This window comes from Canis aureus, chromosome 24 (assembly GCF_053574225.1).
Source record: "Canis aureus isolate CA01 chromosome 24, VMU_Caureus_v.1.0, whole genome shotgun sequence".
Classification (NCBI taxonomy): Eukaryota; Metazoa; Chordata; class Mammalia; order Carnivora; family Canidae; genus Canis; species Canis aureus.
In genome coordinates this window covers 46,021,356-46,044,702 of record NC_135634.1, presented here as the reverse complement: position 1 = coordinate 46,044,702, position 23,347 = coordinate 46,021,356, and the positions used below count along the sequence as shown (strand labels likewise).

General features: G+C 53.1%; 1 protein-coding gene across 5 annotated transcripts in view; it reads right to left on the bottom strand.

The window, feature by feature from the left end:
• Positions 1-23,347, bottom strand: part of DGKD (diacylglycerol kinase delta) — a 110,896-nt gene that overhangs the window by 9,383 nt on the left and 78,166 nt on the right. For all 5 annotated transcript variants that reach the window (XM_077869285.1, XM_077869286.1, XM_077869287.1 and 2 more), the window contains 18 exons: positions 22,452-22,560; positions 19,592-19,731; positions 18,307-18,391; positions 17,055-17,149; positions 16,850-16,949; positions 16,500-16,773; positions 15,100-15,249; positions 14,178-14,306; positions 12,850-12,946; positions 10,352-10,462; positions 7,995-8,091; positions 7,686-7,793; positions 6,600-6,713; positions 5,446-5,580; positions 4,970-5,121; positions 3,200-3,311; positions 3,022-3,114; positions 1,746-1,865 (listed from right to left, as the gene is read on the bottom strand). In XM_077869285.1, coding sequence (XP_077725411.1) covers positions 1,746-1,865; positions 3,022-3,114; positions 3,200-3,311; positions 4,970-5,121; positions 5,446-5,580; positions 6,600-6,713; positions 7,686-7,793; positions 7,995-8,091; positions 10,352-10,462; positions 12,850-12,946; positions 14,178-14,306; positions 15,100-15,249; positions 16,500-16,773; positions 16,850-16,949; positions 17,055-17,149; positions 18,307-18,391; positions 19,592-19,731; positions 22,452-22,560 — 2,221 coding nt within the window. The remainder of the gene's footprint in view (positions 1-1,745; positions 1,866-3,021; positions 3,115-3,199; positions 3,312-4,969; positions 5,122-5,445; positions 5,581-6,599; positions 6,714-7,685; positions 7,794-7,994; positions 8,092-10,351; positions 10,463-12,849; positions 12,947-14,177; positions 14,307-15,099; positions 15,250-16,499; positions 16,774-16,849; positions 16,950-17,054; positions 17,150-18,306; positions 18,392-19,591; positions 19,732-22,451; positions 22,561-23,347) is intronic.

Below are 23,347 nucleotides of genomic sequence, written 5' to 3'. Positions count from 1 at the left end.
TTTTAAGTCCTTCTTTTTTTGTTTTTATTTAAATTCTAGTTAGTTAACACGTCGTGTAATATTGTTTTCAGAAGTAGAATTTAATGATTCATCACTTACATAGAATACCCAGTACTCATCACAACTAGTGCCCTCCTTAAGAGTCATTACTCATTTAGCTCATCCCCCCAATCTCCCCTCCAGTTCTCTGTAGTTAAGAGTCTTTTTATTTTTTGCTGTGGAAAAACTGATTTGGAGAACATAAATATTTTCAATTCTATTAGAAACCAGCCTTAAGATTTTTTTTTAAGTTTTTAAAGATATTATTAACTCTGCATTTCCCTAAGCATCAAAGTCAAGAACCTTTTTTAAAAGTTTCCACCTTTGGGACGCCTGGGTGGCTCAGCAGTTGAGCATCTGCCTTTGGCCCAGGGCATGACCCTGGAGTTCCGAGATCGAGTCCCACACCGGGCTCCCTGCATGGAACCTGCTTCTCCCTCCGCCTGTATATCTGCCTCCCTCTCTCTTTGTCTCTCATGAATAAATAAATAAAATCTTTAAAAATAAAAATAAAAATAAATAAAATTTTCCACCTTAATATGCCTTCATTCCTCTGTCCATATCTTCTTCCCAGCCTCCCCACCTCACTATTTCACAAGCTTTGATAACTTAATCTGGAAATAAAGAGCTATGTTACTGTTACATCTATTAAGTATTTTATACTTTTAATATAAAAGTATATTATTATTTTAGTTATTATTATTATTATTATTATTATTATTATTATTATTTTAGTAATTATTTTAGTAATTCTCTTTCAAATGAAAACTTTATAGTTAACAAACTAATTTTGATGAGCTTGGCCAGGCCTTTTTAACCAAAATGTCCTCATACTTAAGCTGCTGAGTTTTGTTGTTTCACTGGAAGGCCTTGGAGTCAGTTTTCCATGCAGGGTTTGCATTTGTCAACCAATGCCTGCATACTCAGAGAAGAGTGGGATAGACTGCTGTAGCCTTCCTCTGTTCCCTTACCTTACTGCTGCCACAGCTTCTAACAAACAAAACTGGCAGTAGGAGTGCCAGATGTGTCATGTCTAACAGCTCTTTCTCTTGCAAGACTGCAGTACCCTAACCTAGATGAACTTTTCTCCTGACCCCCTTCTGTTCTATCCCTGAGAAAAAAAACAATCTATAGTTCACCTTTATCAAGACGCTGCCCACAAAACTGACCATCTAAACAGGCATCTCTCCTGGGTTCTTCACCTGCTGCAGGAAGCAACAATACCAGAGTGCAATATGCCCAGCATCCTATCTGTCCCTGCTAGAGGGAGTATGGCAAGCTGAAGACTCTAATACGTGCAAAAGAAAATTGTGAATGAGTGGAATATACCAGCTCTGTCCCTGTCAACAACAAAGAAGCTGCCATTTATCCAACCAATGTGTCTTGACACCAGGAACAAAAGTGTGGCTAGGCTCAGCCTTCCATCAACTTCCTAGCCAGCCCCGCCCATCTGTTTCTGAAGGCAACAAGGGCCCTAGTCATCAAGGACTGTGCTAGATACTAAGTCCCAACTCCTTCCTACCTGCCAGTCTTTTTCCATACCCCTGAGGCATTTTAACAGAGAAGTCTTGAAGAAGCCACCACAGGGGCTGCAAAATGAGACGCCACCTTAACCTCAAAGCCACACAGATCACAGTGATTACAGTACTGAAGGAAGAGGCACTGCATGCAGGGATGCCCAAGCTGAAGCCCTGGGACCCACACACCTCTTCATCACCAGGCTCCATGGGCTGGCACAACCAGGGGGTGTCCGCCAGCTTCCTGAGCTGCTGGTCCATCTCTGTGAGAGCAGCCCCAAGTCGTTCTTTCTGAGGAGGATCCAACTGCTGCTCCAGGCAGGAAGGAAAGAGACACACAGCTGGTTATTAGCAGTGAGGAGTTAGGGACACAGCAAAGCCCCACACAGGCACGCAATCTGTTCCAGGGGAAGCGATCTGTTTTTCAGAGAGTTCTTATAAAAAAATTCCTAAGGATGGGATGCCTGGGTGCCTCAATGGCTGAGTGTCTGCCTTTGGCTCCAGTTGTGATCTCAGGGTCCCAAGATCGAGTCCCACATCAAGCTCCCTGCAGGGAACCTGCTTCTCCCTCTGCCTATGTCTCTGCCTCTTTCTCTGTATCTCTCATGAATAAATAAAATCTTGGAAAAAAAAATTCCTAAGGAAACTATGTCATACAGCACTGGATAAGGAGCCAAAGTCAGAACCTCCCCTTCTGAGCAGGATCAGGTGAGGCAATTAAAACTCTCCTTTCATAAATAATGGAATAAACCAAGCTTGTCTAAAAACTGAATTAGCAGAACTGACATCACACCTATTTCATTTTAACCGGGGACCTCTACATCAGAGAGAGACAGGACCAGTCCACCTGCACCAGAGCGCAGGAAATGCTATGAGGTGGCAAAGGGGCAGCTGTCACATTCAGAAGAGCAGACTATTTTGAAATGAAGAACAGAGGACACGGAAACCTTTTGGAGTGGTTCTCCAGAAGTGTGATCTTCAAGTCACTCCATCTCCTTTATTTCCATGTCATTTTTTAAAATAATAAGGTTGGCCAGGCCATCCCTTGAGTTTTCCCTATTCTAGCTTCAACAATTTGGTGAAACCCCACCTGCATGCTTGCCGAGGGCTGACTCCTCAGCCAGGTTTGCAGGCCTGAGTGAGAAAGGATGACACACTGTGTGTCTGAGCACAAGGCCCACCTGCCTGGTCACAGGCTGATAGCTCCACGCCTGCAGACTTCTAAAGCAGAATCCTGTGTGCGGCAACAAAGGTTCTGTCCTCTTGTTAGGAGTCTAACAAGCCTGAGATGACGTGCTTGAGATGCGGCCAGAGGGTTTGAGAGCCAATCATATGGCCAGATCAGATGACCTCCAAGGCCCCTTCCAGCACGGAGTCTGGAATTCTAAAGTGTGCTGCCCTCTGTACAACAATGGTCACTGCATGCGCACGAGAAGCCAGCCTCTCGTGGCTTCTGGTGGCTTACCAGGGCCATCTTCCCAGCCAGCAGCAGTTCCGTCTCACTGCGCAGAGCTTTGATGTTATTCACCATTTCCAGGACAAAGCTACAGTTCAGCCCCTGAGAGGAACCAGAATGACACCCATGTAAGAAGGCCTAAGGGCTACAGGACTCCAAAGGAGTAAGACCCAAAAAGCACAGGCACCTCTGTAGTTCTGGGCTTGCCGTACACCCGGTCCATGGACTTGGAGCTGGCATTGACGGCGTGGGCAAGTTCCTGCTCCATGTCTTGATGGGACTGAGCTATCTCTCGGATACTAAAAGGAAAGAAACACAGCACTCATCAGACCAGGTGAAGGGGCAGTCTATAAGGTCACCTTGCTTGAACACAGGCCCAGGGTCAGCCCAGAGGGCCAATGCAGACACAGCTTAGCCAATGGCAAACAGACCAGGTCTTAACCAGGAGATGTGACATCAAAATCCAAGTTTTTCCAGCAACTTGACCAAGGAGAAACATGCCCAAAGTAAGACTCGGGCCCTGTACAACAGCAAGCTAACAGGTAGATGGTTTGCAGGCCTGCTGTGTGGAGACAGCTGATCAGTCCTGAAAGGAGACTTTGCCTCCTCACTCTATAAATGAGGATGACAGGACGCTTCTCAATGGGGACGACCCTGGATCAAAAGGCCCAGACGCCAGGACACGGCCCCAGGCAGTAGCCCCTTGCCCAAGGGACCCACATGAATATAGGGCAGTGACGGGGTCAGACACAGCAAGACCACCAGGGACAGAAGGAGCACACAGGTCAGGGAAGCTGCATGGGGACCACTTGTCCTTCCCTGGGGAAAACCAGAAGCTGGGTTTTAAATAAGACAATAGATGGCAAGCCCCGCTCTGTGGGGCCACCAGAGACTTTGAGGGGACGAGAACGAAGACAGAAGGAAGCTCAAAGCCTTTTATACAGCAAGGAACTGAGAAAAAACGTTAAGCAGTGAAGTCATCCAGCCGGGATACGGATTTGGCCGTGGGGGCGGGCGGTGGCAGAAATGGTGCCGGCCACTTGAGACAGAGGACACAGCACAGGACATGCTCTCGGGGGAGTGGACCCCGAAGGATCCATGGAACCAGAAGTGCCCACGAGAATCCTGGGAGAGCTCCCCACCCACAGACCGAGGGTCTGAGGCCTGGGGAAAGGGCAGGAGGAGAGCTGCCCAGGAAGGGCACACACAGCCCAGAACCTACAGGGCTGCGGTGCTTCTGGCGGGGGCAGAGGAGGAGGAAGCCACACAGCAGCACAGAGGCAAAGTCCAGGAGCACCAAACCAGCGTGCAGCCTCAGGGGGTGACTGGGGAGAGGAAATACGGTTGAAAACCAGAACCAGTCAGCAGCTGAAGAGGGTCAGGGGATCTGGCAACTGAGAGGACAAAGGTCACCAGTCTGAATGACCCCTCTGGAGTGAGGCACGACGGCAGCCAGCACCTGGGGCAGGTAGAAGGGACAGTGGCAGAGCAGGACCACCGTCCTGGAAGGTCTTCCCCAGGAGCCACTTCTCAAAGGCAGAGTAAGAGAAGGAAATGCCTTTGGGTCTCAATTGTTTTGTTTTCTTTTAATAACTGTAAGATTTGTTTTTTAGTAACAAACCTGCTCTCTGGGATAAAGTATAAGAGGCAGTAGGTGGACTAGTCTGTGGAATCCAGGATAGGTTTTTAAATCTGTGGGCTGGCTCTGGAAACACCTGTGGATTTTAAGCTTCCATCCGAGCAATCTCCGAAAGCCAATTTGTGGAAATGAACCACAGGTAAGGGCCAGCAGAAACCCCAGCTGGGGGCCCTGGGATGGAGGCAGACTGGCACATAAGACGGGGGAAGAGGAACGCCACGCCTGCCCCCTGCGGCGAGCACGGAGCCCAGAGGCCATCAGGGGCCCAGGAGCTCCAGCAGGGAGGAGGCCAACGGGACAGGGAGGGCGAGGGCCCACCTGTGGATGAGGGCTCCCGCCGCCTGCCCGAACTGGTCCATCTGGGTGGCCTCTTCCTCAGACAGGATCTCCGGGTGCAAAGAGAAAGATGGGGGGCGAGGAAGCTCGCACTTCTGCTTGTCTTCCCAGGACTTCAGGGTGTTCTCAAATGCCTAGGGCACAGGACCGCACTATCACACCGTGCACCGCTCTCTCTCGAGAGGGGCAAGCACATGTCCAACAGCAAACACTGCTGCGACACTAGCTGAACAACAGCCAGAAAGGGAGAGCCAGAATTGTTTCACGCTGAGGAGGGGAAGGGTCCTGGAAATTACACCCCTGTTCACTTAATCTCTGTGTCTAACAAAAGTCAGTTCCTAGAATAAAACACTAGAAACTCCAGGCCTTCTTCGAGGAGGCACACAGGCGTGCCCGCAGCCAAGCCCTGGGACTGGTCTGCTCTCTCCGGGGCCCCACAGGCAGCCTTTCTCACTTACCCTATCTCTGGTGAGTGTCTGCGCCCGGTTCTTGTGGATGATCCGAATGTATCCTGGAGGCTGGATCCAGGCTTCTCCGTCCACCTGCACAGGTACGCCCTCATCCCCCAGGATGGAAATCTTCACCGTGCGACACTGAGCAAACATCACAGCCGTTAGCTGTACACCGCGCAGAACCAAGGAGCCTAGAGGCTGCATCTCAGCACCGTAGGGGCCTTCCTGTCCTACACGCCCCTGCACACAGCAGCTGACGTATGGGGTGACACCACGCCTGCCACCAACCACCACCGCAATCAAGGCATCCCTGTCTGGGCCCAGCTTATGAAAACCAAGGGTGTTCCACCCCTGCCATCCCCAAACCCAGCACTGCATCTGTGACCACAGCGAGGAGACCTCAGGGGTCAGATACAAGCACAGGGCCCTGCACACATGCAAACACCTCCCAGAACAGGGTAAACCCTGTTAACGATGCACTGTTTCTCTTTTCAACAAAAAAATCCTGCTTGAGAGCTAAAGTCATAAAATTCAAACACCCCACCCTATATGGGTGCAGACCGAGGCCAGAAGGACTGGGAAGCGTTTGCCTGGGGTCCCAGTGGGCTAGGTTATCAGCCTCCCTGCTCCTTATGCATAAGAACACTGCCCTCCCCAAGCTGTCACCAGAAATAATAAGTACTAGGGGATCCCCTTCCTGCCTCCCCTCTCCAGCGGGGCTGGAGAGCAGCCAGGTGAGACCACACTTTCTCCATGGCTCACTGCTTGGCCTCCATTCTCAAACTCAGGCTGCTGCTGCTGAAGCTGTTGCCACGGGCCGAGTTCAATAGGGCCTGTCTCATCTCATCCCACCTCGACAAGAGGGGGCAGGGGACAGGTGGCACCCTCAAAGAAAACCAGAGCAGGGAGCTCAGACAGGATTCACGTTGGCCCCAATTGTGAAAGACTGTTAACTGTCAAATACAGTGGGTGAGGAAGGGCTCTGGGCCCGGAGGCAGGGAGGGCCGAAGGCGCTCCTAGAAGATCGCCCATTCTCTTGGGCTCTGTGTAGCAGGAATGCACTGATGGACACTGGTTCTGGGCCAGGCCCTGCCTCTCCAAACATGTATGAGCCAGACTGCCTCCCAGGGTCCTCCCACCTGCAGGACCACAGCCAGTACCTGGGCGATTCGGTGATGCTGCAGCTTAATGACACGAGAGACGGCCATCTGCATACTGCCAAACACAGCAACCACCTCCAGGATCTTATCATCAAACGACGGAGCTGCAAAAGTCTGCAAGGACCAGTGTTAAGAGCTGACCTCTGCTCCCGAACTTCCCTGCACACCCCTCTGTGCTCACTTTCTGGGCTGCTACTCTGCTTAGAGAGAGACAGGGGCACTGCCAGGGGGTGGTGTATCCTAGCTGAGAAGCAGCTGTGGGGTGGATGTGCTACTGAGGGGTTTTCTAGGAGAGGCCCTAACACCAGCTGCCAGGAATCAAATCTCTGAGCTGGACTAGTAGTGTGACCCCAAGCAAGTCACTTAATTTCTCTTGTCCTCGGTCCCCCCACCTGTGGAAGAACACTGGTACGCTCTTATGAGGACTGGGGTAATGTGGGCCTGGTGCTTAGAACGGCTCCCAGAGCCTCTCAAGGGTGTAGTTCATGTGAACTATTTTTGTTGGCTATTATGTATGAAGGAAGCCACACCCCTGGTTAAAGGCAATCAATGCCTCCCACAGTTCTTAGCAGAAACTCCAAACTTCTTCCCCAGATTACACAACTGCACGTGGGCTCTAACTTGTCTGCATCCCACCCACTGCGCACCGTGCAAGAGAACTTTCTCCACACCACATCCTGTCTCACCACTAAGCCTTCTCATACGCTGTTCCAGCAATTCCCTGGAGCAGCCTCTCCAACCTGCACCCTCCCCTCACCTGACCTGCCAACCCCAAGTCTCCCTTCAGGTCTGTGTAGATGTCTCCCCGAGAGGCCTTCCCAGACTGCCCCACATTGGAGTCGGGCCTGGCTTCTACATCTATACCCCTGACCACATCTGTCCTACTCAGCTTCTCTTCTCGTGAGCAGGGGACCCTATCTGTCCTGTTCTCCACTGTACCCCCGACTGCCAGCACAAGGAAGGAGTTCTGTCCACACCTCTGCACCACCAGCAGAGCCCTAAGAGCTAGAATGCTCCACCGGGGCCTGAAGTGGTGGATACCCACACCCAGCTTGGGCCCATGCCACCCAGGACCCCAGTACGTACGTCATCTTCCTTGGTGCCCCCCCAGAAGTTGGTCCCTCCAGCATAGCTGGGAATGTTGAGGACGGCAATTCCCTGGAGACTGGGGAGTGGGATGGGTCGACCATCACACTGAGCAGTGGAAATCCCGGAAAAAGAAAAAGGGAGAGAGAGAGATGCACAGGATGGACCTGGTCCTTCTTCACTAGAAATCCTGCCTCCTGCCCACTCCTGGCCCAGACTGAGGGAGTCTCCACCCGGCCAGGAGAAGGGCTAACAGGAGGGCAGACGGGCCCCTGCCTGCCGCAGTCACAGGAGACCCCCCCCACTCACCTCCAACAGGACCTTCTGCTCCAGGTTCTTGTAGGTTCTGTGTAGCAACTCTTTGGTCCCGAGAACTCCGTACCACATCATGTTCTTGGTCCGACTCCTGTGGGCGGAAAGCAAAGAACACATAGCATCTCAGCTCTGTTTCTACAGAGAACTACAGTCGCTGCTGAGAACTTCAGGAAGGCATCTGATCACACACCGGTCAGATGCAACAAGCACTCCCAGCACCAAGACTTCCCTCGTGACGTGTCTGTGAGCTATGCAGAAAGAAATACATCTGCTGATGGAAAATTCTGCTAAAAAATAACACTCCCCAGAAAGTAATTTCCAGACATTACAGAACCTCACAAAAAAACTGATGATGAGCAGCTCGGGTGGCTCAGCGGTTTAGTGCCGCCTTCGGCCCAGGGCCTGATCCTGGAAACCGGGGAACAAGTCCTGCATCTGGCTCCTTGCATGGAGCCTGCTTCTCCCTCTACCTACGTCTCTACCTCTCTCTCTCTTTGTGTCTCTCATGAATAAATTAAAAAAACAAAAAATAAACGGATGTTTTTTCCAGCTGTAAAATTATGCTTATCACAGAAATTGATAAGTGCAGAAAAGCACAAAGGAATGAATAATCCTCATAATCCCCACATCTGTACGACTGGCAATAAAAAACTTCGCTGTATTCCCTCAACTTTTTCTAGGTATTTGACTTATGGGTACAACAGCCGTCTCCAGTCTCCTGCCTGACTCTGTGCACTTGGCCCTGCAGCCTGTGCCCCGAGGTGGGGCTGACCCCAGCGGGGTACCTCCCCACCATCGCTGCTCAGCCTCACCCCTCTGACTGGACCCAGCCAGTTCCCACTCCTGGGCTCTGTGTATTACATGGCACTGGTCCCTTTGCACAACACCTCTTCTCAAACATTTCCAGTTACTTCTTTAGGAAAGACTCATAGGTGGGGCGCCTGGGTGGCTCAGCAGTTGAGCATCCGCCTCTGGTTCAGGGCGTGATCCCAGGGTCTTGGGATCGAGTCCTGCATCAGACTCCCTGCAGGGAGCCTGTGTCTCTGCCTCCCTCTCTCTCTCTCTCATGAATAAATAAATAAAATATTTAAAAAAAAAAAAAAAAAGGATAGACTCATAGAATTGGAATTCCTCTTAGACCTTTTCAAAGCCCTTAATACAAACCCAGGGAGTGTCCTATCAGGGTCCCACAGCTCTAAGAATGTATTGTCTATTGTCCTCCTCACCTATTTTACTGTTAAATTGTATACATTTTAATTACTTTTTCAGTTATTCTTAAATGATTTGGACTCACCACCACGTGCTATATAACAGAGATGTCCCTGGGGGGCCTCTGAGGCCCCTTCCTCCACTCAAGAGCCCCAGAGCTCAAAGTTTCTTGAATTCTTATACTTGATTTTGTTTTCCCAGAAATTTCCAACCACACAGAACGTGGGTGATCACCAGAGCAGCTCCTCAGGTGTGTGACCCTCTCCCACCCAGCTCCCCCAGTCACCCCTCCAGGTGATAATGGCACCAAGCAAGCAGGGGCACACAGACCAGATGGAACAGCGAGCGAGTCTGCAGGCTCTCCAGCAAGGGGCCCCTCAACTCCTACGTCAATGGCTGTCTCTGTCCACACTCACGCCAGCTTCTCCCTCACTAGTTCTAGAATGTCAAAGCTGAATAGTCTCCTCCTCCAGGAGGGGTGAGGAGGGAGATGCTAACTCCTGCTTCACTTCTCATATTTCCACGGAGACAGAATCTCCACTTCAACCCAGGAGGAAACCTGCCCATTCTTCTCCATCCCCTCCCTAGGCCGGGAGGGGCGAGCAGATGTAATTTAGAGGAAGAAACTGAACGTCTCCAGGGACACCCCTCGGGCCTCTCATGTGGCTTTCTGTGGAGGGCGCCTTCTCCTGGGATTTGTGGGGAGCCAACCAGGCCGCCCAGGGCTGCCTGGTGGTGAGGAACATACAGACCCGCCACCAACGTTGCCAGGGCCTCTCAAGTCTGGCACAGTAACTTCTTAGCACACTGTACGTCGCTGGGCCCTTCACAGCATCACCACGGACTGTTGACTCTCCAGAGACTCGGACGAGGCCCTTCCAACTGACCACAGTCACTCATTTTCTCATGTGGAATTTGAGAGATGGAACCCTCCTCCAGGCTGCCCTCTTAGACTCCAACTTGCTCCCAGCCACATCTTGTAAAAGCACCTTCCTTCCGACAACAAGACATTTGGGCTTTACATATGCCTTCTGCCTTAGCACTGTGTGCCCTTTACCTCGCTGACTCCCGAAGTCCTCGCTTCCCGGAAGAAGAAGCGAGGAGGGTGCAAAGGGCAGGTGTGCACACAGGCCACCACCTACCTGCACTTCTCTGGGTGCTCATCACGCTTGTTGTTGAAGTCCAGGGAGATCTTCGCATCCAGGCCAATGCCAAAATAATTGTTCATGACGCACTTCTCTGTGTAATACTCTCTGCAAAGGGGGAGTCAGTCCAGTGAGAACAATCCTGGCTCATTTAGCAGCCTCTCAACCTCCAAGCATCTCTCACTGAGGGCAAAACTCATGGCTTGTTCTTCGGGAGCATCTTTATTGACACAGAACTCATCCCACCCGACATAACCATTTAAAATGTAGGACTTGGTGATCTTTAACATACTTGGTCACGTAACCGTCGCTACTATCCATTTTAAGACATCTCATCACCCCAAAAGCAAGCCCTTAGCCATCAGTCCCTAAACCCTCAACTCTGGCAACCACGAATCTGCTGTCTCTATGCTGTGCCTATTCTCAAGTTTCATACAAATGGAATCCAGAGTGTGAGCATCATGTTTTTGGGGCTCGTCGGGCTCAGGACCTCATCCCTCCTAATGGCTCCACGGCACTCCGCTGTAGATGTGTGAGCACCAGTACACATGCCGGAGTGAACACGGTTTCCCTCCTCCTGGGCGTGGCCCCAGATCATGCTGGGCCTCATGGACACTGGGTTTTGAGGTACCACCAGACTTTCCCAGAGCGGCTGCACCGTCTCACACTCCCCACCACGCTCTCAGGCAACATGAAACCTGACAATATCTATGGCACATATACTCACACACCTTCAACCATGGGTCTCAGAACGTGCCTCAAACACCCCCAGACCTGATCAAAGTCATCTCCAAATGTGAAAACGTCCATCCCAGCCCCTGCCTTCCCCGTGTCCACCATTGATGAGACTCATTTTACTCCAGCTTCTCAGCCCATCCCCTCCCCTCCGCAATCATCGTGGCTGCAGGGGTCACACTAGGGCTCTGTAGACCCTCCTCTCCCTCCAGGGCAGCTGGTGTAAAGGAGTCCCTGACCCTCTGCCTGGAGAAAGCAGCAAGGAGGGGACATGCCTGGCATTCCTGGTGGCGGCTCCCACGCAAACTGCACAGAGAGTACTGTGTGGGTCAGAACTCTGCCACATTTAGGTTAACAGGCGTTTGAAGCCTGATTTGAGAAGCAATCACCACACGGACATGTTTTTATGACATATCTAATCCAAGTGCCTAAAAGCTTAGTGAGAGCAAAGCTCAAGTCAAAACTGTTTTCTGAGCAGAAGACCACATGCTGACCAGTATTTATAGGTCCTGGGAAAAGTGAAGGATCTGATCCAGAAAAACAGCTTGGGGACAAGGGAAGGAGAATGGAGAGACTGGGCACAGGGACCTGGGAAGTGGGAGGCGGCCAGGCCCCGGAGGTCCCGGCAGCATGACCATGAGTCTGGGGCCCCCCTGGCCATGGCCCTGGCGCGCCACCCTGCATGGACAGAGGACAGCAGCTTGTCTCCCCAGATGAGTCTCACCCCATGTGGACAAGAGGAAAAGACGATGCCTCCGCTGCCAGGTGTGGGACCTCACTGGTCTTAGGTGAAGGGAACAAAAGAAGTATCTAGCTCAGGAGGCCCTATTGGGTGCTGCTCATGGAAGGCTGCAGCCCCTACTGAGGAAAACAGTGTCAGGAGGGTCAGGACCCAAGCCCCAGAAGGGCCAGGGCAGCGGGTGAAAGGCAGGCAGACAGCAGTGTCAGGTCCGGGACAAGGACGCTGACGTGTCTATGCAGGCTAGCATCTGGCAGCAGATGTCTGAACCGAGGCCACTCTGCACACTTCTGGCTCTGCTCTCCAGAACCCCCAGAGTCTGCACAAAGCTGCACATTTCTGTCACTCTCCACCACGCCAGACACACATGGCACACATTCAACCAACTGCCACCAGCCACACTGCCCAGACCTTGCTACCAGCCAGCAGAAGGGAAACCCTAGAAGACCAGGTTTTCAAAATACCATCTGTTTCCACCATGGCCTGAATAAACTCCACTGACAGAGGCCTCGGTGCCTGAGAAACAGGGCAGAGGACATGGCAATGGCCCACAGAGCAGCCTGGGAGCCTTCTTCCCTGCGATCCCAAACCCAAGTATCTCCTAGATTTGGCCCCAGAGCCTAGGCCCCTGCAGGGCCAAAAGGGTAGAGCATGGGAAGAAGGGTGTCAGGACGAGGCACCAACGCAGGGCCAGCCAGGGTCCTGGAGAGTGACAAAGAACAAGGCGGGAGCTTCTGAACCCTCCGAAAACCTCAGATGTTGAAGGATGTTCGGGAGCCACTGACACAAGATGGGGAGCTGGGATGAGCCAGGACAGGCTACTCCCATCACAGAACTTTCCAGCCAGACGCTTAGCTGAGGCACCACAGTTTCTAGGTTTTCCTTCTCAGCTAACAAAGCTGGAGGAGGACCTCCTCGTCAACGGTACATGAACTCCTCTGGCCAATTCCAAACCGGCTTTCTGGGCTCCAACATTCTTTAGCAACCCGTGCACCCGCACCTGCTTTACCCCCATACTCACAGGTTTTCCGGTTCAGAGTTAAAGGGATCCGCGTTAATTAGTAAGCGACTGATGACAGAACCTCCAGGCAAGGAACCAGACATCCCAGCCCGAACATCTGGAAGGAGGGAACAGGGACAGACTGCAGGTCAGGATTCACTGGATTAGGAGACGCTCACGTCTTCTAGGCTGAGGGACACGTACTCTTTGACATGTTACTGTAATTAAACATCTCTCAATAATGTAGAAACAGATCCAAATGTTGACAATTAAGTGTTTCAGGCCAAAGATTACCACCATAAATCCATATTCATGGAGCAAAAACACACACACTGGGTGGGAGAGACCAACACCTAGAAGACGTGTCAAAGAACGGCTTACAAAGTCAGTTCCATCACAGGTAAGAAGCTCCACCTAACGATCCCTTAGTACAAGTCATCTTAGCATTCAGCCGCACGGCTTTGAGAGGCTAAGTTCAGGAGACGTAAATAGGGAACAGCCCAAGTGACCAGAACCCTCAAGGAATCTGCATTATAATTTGAAAATGTCAAGTCCTGAGCACCAGGGCAGAACTGGAGCCCCGCCAGTCCACCCATTCAGGGACATGTGTCTCTGATTAAACAAATACAGCTCATTGGCCTCATTGCCCAAGGGCTTCTGGAACTTTCTATTCAGCTGAGATTCACCTAGAAGTTGCCCAATCACTTATGGGAGCCGATGGTGTGACGTGCACTCTGCCAGGCCCAGGAGGACTCAGGAAGTCACCTGAAGCTGCTTAAGGGGCTCCTACTGGCCATCTCAGTCCCAGTGCTAACCCTTCCTTCTGCAGACACAGAGAACTGTTACTGCCCTCTGGAGGGACGGTTACCTCCACCCCTACCTGGGCAAAATGAAAGCAAACATAGGAAGGTGGACTGGCCCAACTCCGTGGCCATTTGTGCCCTCCTACAATCATGCTAGAAATGACAGGATGACTCAGCTGGCTCCCCACCACAACCTGCCCACCCCTCCCTCCTCACTCAGGATGACTCCTATTCATCCTTCAGGACCCAGCTCAACTATCGCCTCCTCAATGATGCCTTTCTGGGGCCTCTGGCAGCAATCTGGGGGCTGGCTGCCCCTTACAATAAATAAAAGCACTTTTCATGCCATAATATCACTTTGAAACCTAGTCTCTGTTTCCCACAGACCTAAATATAAACTCTTAAAGGACAGGAACTGGGTCTCATTCATTCCCACAGACTCCGTGCCAGGCAAAGCAGGAGGCCCCTGACCTCACTAGCTGGCAGGGTAGCACCCCACCTGCACCGGCCCACAGACACACACGGCCAACCTGTGGGGACACTCACTGGAGAACAGGATCTTGGTGTTCAGGGCTGGCAGGCCATCCCGGTTTCCTGACTGGGAAGGAAGAGAGGCAGAACTGCCCAGTGACAGACTTCCTTTGCTTATCAGCTTCTCACATGGGGATTTGGACACTACAAAAACAGAACAGAAACCCGTAAAACCATCCAAAATAGAACATTCCTGAAGCACTGGGAAAGGTCATTAGAGAAACAACTGCTGCTAAGGGCTGAGGGGAGTAGGGAATGGTCACCAGCCCTGGTCAGGCCCCAGCAGAGGGTACGAGACAAATCAAGAGTCCAGGAGAGAGGAGGTGACCTGGGAAGGGGCCGGAGAGGCAAGTGGGTCTGGACACCCTCTGGAGGCTGGGACAGGGGGGTGGGGCTGACTCCCAGTCACAGTGGGGGCTGTGGGCGCCCGTGGAGGGCAGAGTGGAGCTCAGAACAGTAATGATCATGGAGTAAACACTCAGGCAGACACCTCCCAGCGGGTTGCACAGGCTACGAGGAGGGGGCTACACAGTCAGTCGGAAGGTGGTGCCTCTCCACAGCAACAGCCTGGGCTGGGAGCTGTTCCAAAGGGATAAGGAGCTCCAGCGGACAGCCCGTAGGGCTAGGTGGTACCATAGCCAAAATGCCAGGTAGCCTGGCCTGCAACCACCTGCACAGGAATGCCTGAGCCCTGCTGCGCCTGGCGTGCATCGGCAGGTTCTGGGGAAAGCACACTCTTTCCTATGGGGTCCTGCAGGGACTTTCCCAGACAAGGGAGGTGGTGCACGGAAACAGGCCATGCATTCGTGACTTTTTATACTAAGAAGTCAAAGCAACTATGAGAAGGGAACCTAAACCTTCCTAGGGCCAGCTTTCTGACTATGGCAAACCCCAGAGGCCTGAGCACTGTGATGGGGTCATCAGGACTGGCTGGTACCTTTGCGGAGGCTCCTGCCCTTGGCAACCCCACAGCTCTCAGTGGGACACACTCTGTCATCCGACTTCAGGTCTTTTTTCTCCTCTGACTCAGAGAGACCTAAGGTGAAGCCCTCCTGTTCTTGGGTCTGGGCGTTCTGTTCGTCAACAGCTGTGCAAGGAAAGAACGACTGCAGTTGAGTGCATGGTGGTGAAGTACATGGATGGCACGTGGCCCAGAGCGCCTGCCCAACATAGGCTCCTCTCCCCATCTCCGTGAACTCTGTTTAGACATCCTCTCAGCTGAGGGCTCACAGCCCAAAGTGGCCAGCCCGTCCCCACTGTCCTCTGAGCCGTCCAAGAATGTCGGGCTCCGGGCATCTGCGTGGATGGGCTGGGGAGAAGGAGGAGAGCCAAGCGGCTGGAAGACGTGGAGAAGGGGAGTGGACTAAAGGCACATGGGGCCTCCACCTGACCATCAGCCAGAAGCAGGCCTGGCGCACACACACCAGCGGGGATCACAACCCCTGATTCTCACTGATGGACGAGGAGGCGGGTCTGCTGGGAAGGGTTTGGGGTGAGTGGGAGTGGGATGAAATGGTTTCTGAGAGTCGTGAGAGCACACAGATGGAGGACAACACAGCCCGAGGGAGGCTGGATGCCTGAAGTTCACAGGTCACACTGCATTTGCAGCATTCCCTTCAAAGCTTAGAAATCAAGTCTACAAAAAGGAAGCTACCAGCCAGTGAGTCTTTAATCCTACACAGTCCACCCACCCTCTGCCTGCAGGCTCATCATGGAGAGTTGGCAACCTGGCCCCCAGGCCCGGAACACCCTCCACACCGCAGCAAGGCCCCCCACTGCTCTAACCACCTCCCGCCCAGCCTCCCACCCTTCAACACACAGCAGTGCCCCGTGCCAGCCTCTCTTTCCATCCCACAGCTGATGGCCTCACCCACCACCCCCAGCCAGGCCCACCTCTCATAGGGTCCTCCTCTCAGGGTGTCCTCAGAGCTCCTAGTTCCACCTCCAGAGTGAGGTTCTCTTCAGAACACCCCCAGCCCCCGTGCAGCCCCTGTCCCCTCGGCAAGGTCCCTGCACACCCACCGCTAGCATCTGTTTCTGCCAAGCTGCACCCGAGGCCTGGCAGCTAGACAGGTCAGGCCCCTTGCAGGGAGTGGTCCCCCCAAGCAAGGACCGGTTCACACCCAGCTGGGGTCCCACCCTGCCCTGCCCTCCGCTTTCTGCTCCCTCTAATCCTTCCATCAGACACAAGTGTGGTGAGGAGGGCGGATGTGCCTTGGGGTGTCTGGCTGTGGCCCCAGAGGTGGATTCCTGTTTGTCTGCCACCACGTCTGGGGGGAAAACAGAGTGCCCAGTGCTTGCTGAAGAAAGCTACTTGATCGTTAAGAGACCCGTTACCTTTTTCTGTGTGTTCTATGATCTGACGGATGGCTTTCTTCAGGCTGTTGGCTCTGAGCATGAGCTGTTCCCGGGGACGAAATATCTGCGGCCGGGTGGGGCACGCCGACCCCACGGAGCGCTCCCCTGTGGAGCCGCAGCCGCTGCCCGCCCCGTCTCCATCTTCCGCCTCCTCGGCGATGGTGGGCGGAGGGGTGGGCAGGGAGGACGAGGCCTGGGACTCATCGTCCAGGGTCTTGAGGAGAGAGTCCAGCTTCTCTTTCAGGACAGAGCACTGGTGGAAAACGAAGGGAATGGGGTGGAGTGCTTCTCCGTCCTACACCCTCCCGCCCAGGAGCCCAGGCACGGACCTTCTTGGCCATGACCTCTGACTCCTCCGAGCTCTCGGTGGTCTTCTCATAGGCTTTCCCCACCCGAGCCACGAAGTCCTTCACAGTCTCGCAGAGCACTCTGTGGGAGGAAACACGGAAAGACACTTCCAGAGAAAGTTCTGCCTGGGACCCAGGCACCCTGCGAGGTTGACCCCTGGCTCCTCCAAAGCCACCGGGCACTCACTTGGCCGACGAGATCACCACCGAGTGCTGGTCGGAGGTCAGGATTTTGGAAAGATGGGCTGCGACTGAGTCTTCATAGAAGAGAATTTGTTGCACCTACAGTTATCACGAGACAGGGTGGGGTGACTGAAAGGTCCCAGAGAGCTCCTCACCCACTTCCCCAGCCAGCCGGGGCCTCAGCTCACTTCACGCGCCAACCTGAGATCCGCCAGTGCTGGCTGAAAGGTTTCAAATGCTTCACCAAGCTGTGAACAGACAGGTCTTAACAAAAAAGACCGTGTCGATATGGCGCTACTTCAGTCTCACGGCCCGCCCCTGCATGTGCCAGGAAGTGCAGTCTCTAGTCCTGGCACCTTCTGGCAGCAAGGTCGACAGGCAGGGCTCCTTCACTGAGCTTCCAGTCACAGCAGACCTATTTTTCTTCCTGGTTGAGACAGGGCCCTGGCCCCTCGGCTCCCGGCGTAAACGAGCCCCTCCCCACTCACCTCCACCTGCTGAAATGGGATTACTGTGTGGCCAACACAGGATCCAGGGCCCGCCACCCAGCCAGTAAAGATCTTAGGCTTTGCACTCTGTGTTCTTTCTCTCTCAAAACATGCAAACCTTTGTTTGCTCATAGGCCAGGTCAAGGCCCAGGCAGACTGGAGCTGGGGGTCATCGTTTGCTGACCGCCACCCTAGCCCATTGTCCTGACCCTCCTGACAGGGAGACAGCCCGTAGCAGAGCCCTCTCTCCGCTCAGCCAGCAGCCAGGTCACCAGTGGGCATGAGCACAGCTACGTGCCGGGCACTGCATGAGCAGAGCCAAACCTAGGCCTAGGCCCTGGGGGACCAACAAGTCACAAAAGCAATTGTAAAATGAGAAGAACCAAACATTGGACACTCGACCAGCACAGGCTAAGCACAAGGGTGGCAGGATGGAGGGATTCTAGAGGAGTGGGACGAGAGAGGGAGCCTGGAGGCCACTGGGAACAACAGCAGTAGGGGCAGACCTTGGGAGTGCACAGTGCAAAAACAGGAAGTCGTAGGAGACCATCGTCACAAGGGACTCCAAGTCCTGGGGTCACCCCGGGAAGCCCCCAGAGGACCCCAAGGCCCACGAGATAGTTGGAATTCACTCAGCTCCCACGTGACCCTGGGCTGAGCCTGCACCTCTGCGGGCCCAACCTCAGGCAGGACGTTTAAGGAGCGGCTCATCAGCGAAGGGCTGGGGAGGTGGCGTGAACAATGCTAGGTGCGGGCAACAGCAGATACCTCAGAGCCCTCACTGAAGTCTTCGGTGCCCGTGGAAGAGGAGGCCTGCCGCGGGAGTTTGGTCTCGTAAGCCATGACGCTCCACCTGCACACATAAAGGCAGCCCTCAGCAAGTCCGCCCAGCCCTGGGCAATCTTACAGTCTGACTTCATCCGTAAGCCCTTTATCTCCACTCTGCGTCCCATAACTTGGCTCCTCACTGAGCTGAGAACAAACGTCACAACCAACAAGGCCCTGCAGGCCCCTGAGGGAGGGTAAAAGGGATCCCATGAATGAACACCTGGCTTCTGTGAGCGATGGGTTCCCCTTCTACAGAGTGCCAACACCCCCCAGCCAGCAGCCAGCTCCCCCAGATAGGAGCATTTCACAGGCACCAAAGACAGGCACGGACACCTCCCTTAAAGGGAGAAGACGCGGCAGGGACAGCCAGAGTGCACCCAAAATCACACTGCCAATCACCACTGCAGGATCCTACCCAAGACCATGAAGCACTTGTCAGTGAGACCAATTTCCCACAGGCATGTGGTTAGTGGGATTCCCTACATCTAGCTCAGAACTAAAAGTAGTTCACTCAAAAAGGATGCCAAAGTATTTTTAAACCTATACAGAACAATTACCCAGAACTTAGCTTCTCCTGGGAACAGAGTATGGGGAAATGGGACCGCTCAGCCTTATGACAAGGATGACTCTGCTGGCGGGGGTCCGCCAGGGGCACCCTTCACCCAAGGCCTCGCCGCCACACTTGAACCACTCAAGGGCAGGTTGCTCACCCGTTCTGTTTATTTTTAACTTCTGCAGAATCTGATGAAAAGTTAGAAACTATCAAAAAATATCAAATATCAAAACCTGACCGTGCTCAGGTCCAATATTTTTTTCAACAAACACTAGTTGAATTGACCAAATGAATTAAACTCTCATCCCTCAACACCCCCACAAGGTAGCTGGGATTATTTTTCCCTTCCTGACGAGGAATCTAAGACTCAGTGAGACTGAGGAAAGTGCTCAAGTTCATGCAACTCTCAGTGACAGGGCAGGGATTTACATCTCAGATGCGTCTGACTGTCCTGTGTTTCTTTTTTTTTTTTTTCTGTGTTTCTTATTGAAGCATAATTAATGTCCAGTGTTATATTAGTTTCAGGCGTATGACACAATGATTCAATAATTCTCAGTCAGGTCCAAACTCTACAAACAGCTGCACAGGACTTCTGTCGTCCTGGGAGCCCAGGCGGAGAACACCTGGTCGAGGTGCCCTGCCCTGTGTGGTGCGAGAATGCCCTCCACTCACCGGTCCAGCATCTTGGTGCTGGCTCGTTCCAGCTTTTCTAAGATCTGCGGGAGCTGGGTGTCATCGTCACAGGCTGAGCCCCAGCCTAACACGCGAGCCAGGTCGTTTCCTGTGCCGAGGGGCAGCACTCCCAGCTGGCACTGGCAGGACACAGAGGGAAGACATGACATTAAACACCCTCCCTGTTAACTGTGACAATAGCCAAGTTCAGCAAGAGGTCTCCGCTAAGACAGGGTGACTCTCAGAGTCTAGGCAAAGCCCACCACACAGACGGAGGGTCTTTTAATCCAAGAGAAGATTCCAGAACTATGCCTGTTTCTCGTCTTGACACTTAATCCTCTAGGACCACCCTGATGTAGATTTCCAAAATCTCCTCCCTTCCCATTTTCACTGCTATGGCCACAATCCTGCCCCTTCCTGTGAGTATCTAGGAAGCCCCACCTCTCTGAGTCCCCACCACCTCTCCATCCACTACACCTTATTCACTAATGCCAAGATCATCTTTCAAAAACATCACTAGTGTCATTTCATTCCTGGCTTCTAAGTCCACCAGAAACAGGAGCCAGGACATGCACCTAACCTGAGCATGCCCCAGTGCTTGGCCTATAGCCTTCCACCTGACCCTCCCCAGAGCCACAGTGTGTGCTGCTCAGGCCCGGCCCTCCACCTGGAACTCTCATCAGGCCAGTTCGGGCTCAGGAAGCTCCCCGATGCTGGATGCCGAAGAACTCAGCCTCCAGCGCTGCCATGCAGCGTGTGGAAGCGCTACCAGTCCTCCCCAAGCACAGCACGGCCTGGGACCACCCACCCCAACCACCCTCCCGGGGCCAGCAACTCAGCCAGAAAGCCCCGCCGGCCCAAGGATGAGGATAAGGAAACCCAGCACACCAGTCGGAGAGGACCTGGTGTTGGAGCCTTAAGAAAAGGGGCAGAGAGAGCACTAAAAGCACAACAGTGTTCCAGATGGAGAGGTGACCCACGTGCCAAGTCAGGAGACAGGAAGTCAGAGAAGCAGAGACAAAGGAGGAGCCACACAGGGGACTCTGATAAACTAAGTTTAAGTCTGGACTTTATCCTAAAGTCAACGAGCCACCAGAGAACACTCAGCAGAGTGGGTGAGTGAGCAAAACTGCCCATGGGGAACAGCCCCAGTGAGCAGCCTGGACAGAGTCCCCGGGGCAGCTGAGGTATACTCAGCAGCACACAGGACGTGGCCCAGACACTCTGGGGTGGCAGCTAACTGGAAATGAGGGAGGGCGAGGGAAGGTCCAGAATGATGTCTGGTAGATGATATTTTCAGGCTCCGTGGAAAAAAAACACGGTGGTGGGGCTGAGTGGGGGGCTCAGGGCCAAAAATGCCAAGCTTGAGGCACTATGGACACGTAGACAGACCTGGGGCAGCCAGGAAGAAGAAAAACACAGAGAGAGGGTGAAGGTGGGGTCTCAGGGAAGCCGGGCAAGCAGGGGAGTGATCAGGACCAAGTGTGACGGAGAAGCCAAAGGAGATGAATGCTCGCTGGACTGAGCTGAATGGATGAAAACAAACGACTGGCCTCCCCGCCTTCCTGATTAGTGATGGTGAACTTGTAAATAATCCTGGAAGTCCACAGACTTAAATGAGGGCGCAAGTGTCCTGGCCCACCTCCACCACTAGGGGGCAGAGTGCGCCTGCGCTGAGCAGTGGGCGGGCACAGGCCGGTTCAGACCCGGTTCAGACAGGCGCCTCTCAGCATCATCCCAGAGTCCAGGGCTAAACAGACAAGTCCCCCACCTACCAAGACCACCCACGCTAGCAGCCGGGAGAGAAGGCTAAGTCTCTGAAAAACATGCTCAAAGTCAGGTCAAAGATCTGGCAAATGTGTTGAAAGCAAATGACAAACCTAGAAAAATATGACCGACAGGAGTTGGTCCTAATATATAATAATATCCCTAATGTAACAATGATCCTTAGTATGTCTTAAAAAGGTAAATATTCTAATAGAAAACTAGGCCAAAAACATGGACACCTGATTCACCTAAAAATTCATAGTTAACGGAAATGTTTGACTTGATCAGTATTAAATAAGAATCAAACATACCGTTCTCTACCTAGTTGGGCAAAAGAAAGATGATGAGCAAGAGACAGTGAAGGGGAAGGGTGTCTCTGCAGCCTCAGGAAGGCACACGGGCACAACCCCCCAGGGCAGGGAGGTGAGCCAACCTGTGCTGCACGGCTCCGCCCGGCAGAAAACCAGCACAGAGCTCTCCGTTTACTGACGAGGATCACAAGGCAAAACACAGTAACTGGACAGCCTGGGGAATGTGGGTCTGTGTAAATTAAAACTGCATCATGTCTTATACATATATATATATCTTGACCGGAGGTCTGAAAAATAGTTACGGCAGTGGTTAGCACTGGAGGGTGAGGAACGACGATGGAGCACAGTGGGAAATCAATGAACACTTTTTTGTTTTCCAATCAGGAAAATTTAAGAGAGAGAGAGAGACACGAAGTCCAATGAACCCTGTGACTTGACTTTCAAATCTACGTCTGCCGCCCCACCACCACCACCACCACCACCACCACCAAGCAGGAGGCACCGGCAGCAGGGCCTAGCACTACCCAATAAAAGCTGGGGGGGCACCGTGGGATGGCAGCCCCACCCAACTTGTTCCTGGCCTGGGACCTCCAAGGAGTGGAAGGTTCTTTCATAGCTCCCTTCACTTCTAGCTGAAGTTCTCATTCCTACATCACAGCTCCTGGGCCCCGTGACACCTGCTCTTCCCTCCGAGACTTGAGCCGCACCCAGTTGAGAGGACAGGGAGATCACAGTACCACAGCATCAAGCTCCCCTGCCCGGGCCCCTCCACGTCCACGTACCTGTTTGTGAAGATTGAGGCTGTCGATTTCAGAGAGGACCCAGCCAACACTGCCATCCCCACCACAAACCAGAATCCGGAATGTATCAAACTTCTGGAATAAGCGTAAGCTGCAGAGAAATGAAAATGTCAGAGAAATGAGGTCCATTCTAAAGGCCAAATGATGGCCAGTGAGTCCTGGGCCAAAAAGTCCATCAGCACTCCTCGAGACTGAACTGTGCCCCTGCTGTGAATACGCTTCTGGGAGCAGAGCCCAGGTGTGCTCAGGCCCAGCCTGCAGGGCTGCCCACCCACACCTCTGTGCCCACTGGCCCTCACTCCCATAGCTCAGGAGCCCTAGGCTGTAGGAGTCTCCCTGCGCCCCTCCTTCCCAGGTGTGGGAGCCATCCCGGTCCCCTCAAATCTTATCTCCATTACCTCTCCCTCCTGTGATCCTCTTGATCACCTTGCTACATGAAATGTCCCTTCAGAACACCTTACAGCGTTCTGCTCATCCCTCACTCACCCTCCTGAGAGGCCTTATCCACATTTTGGCTTCAGGGACCACACGGATCCCAGTGACCCTGCATGAGGCCCCCAGGCCTTCCTGAAGGACAACACTTGCACCCATCTACCAGAACGTGTCCCTCCATGTCTCATGGGCACCTCCTCATTCTAAGCTTCCTTCCTTGGAGAATTGCAGCACTATGAACCCAGTTACAGAGCCAGACTTCATCGTCCCCTTGGAGTACAGACCACCACAGCTTCTCTCCTAATCCCTACAAGGGCCTCATGTCTCCTCCGGGACTCCAATTAGTGCCACCAGCACAACCTTCCCAAAAGTTTCGAGTGTCTAGCTTTATTACGTTTTTAAGTACTTCATAACTAGTGCGGAGCCCAACACAGGACTTGAACTCA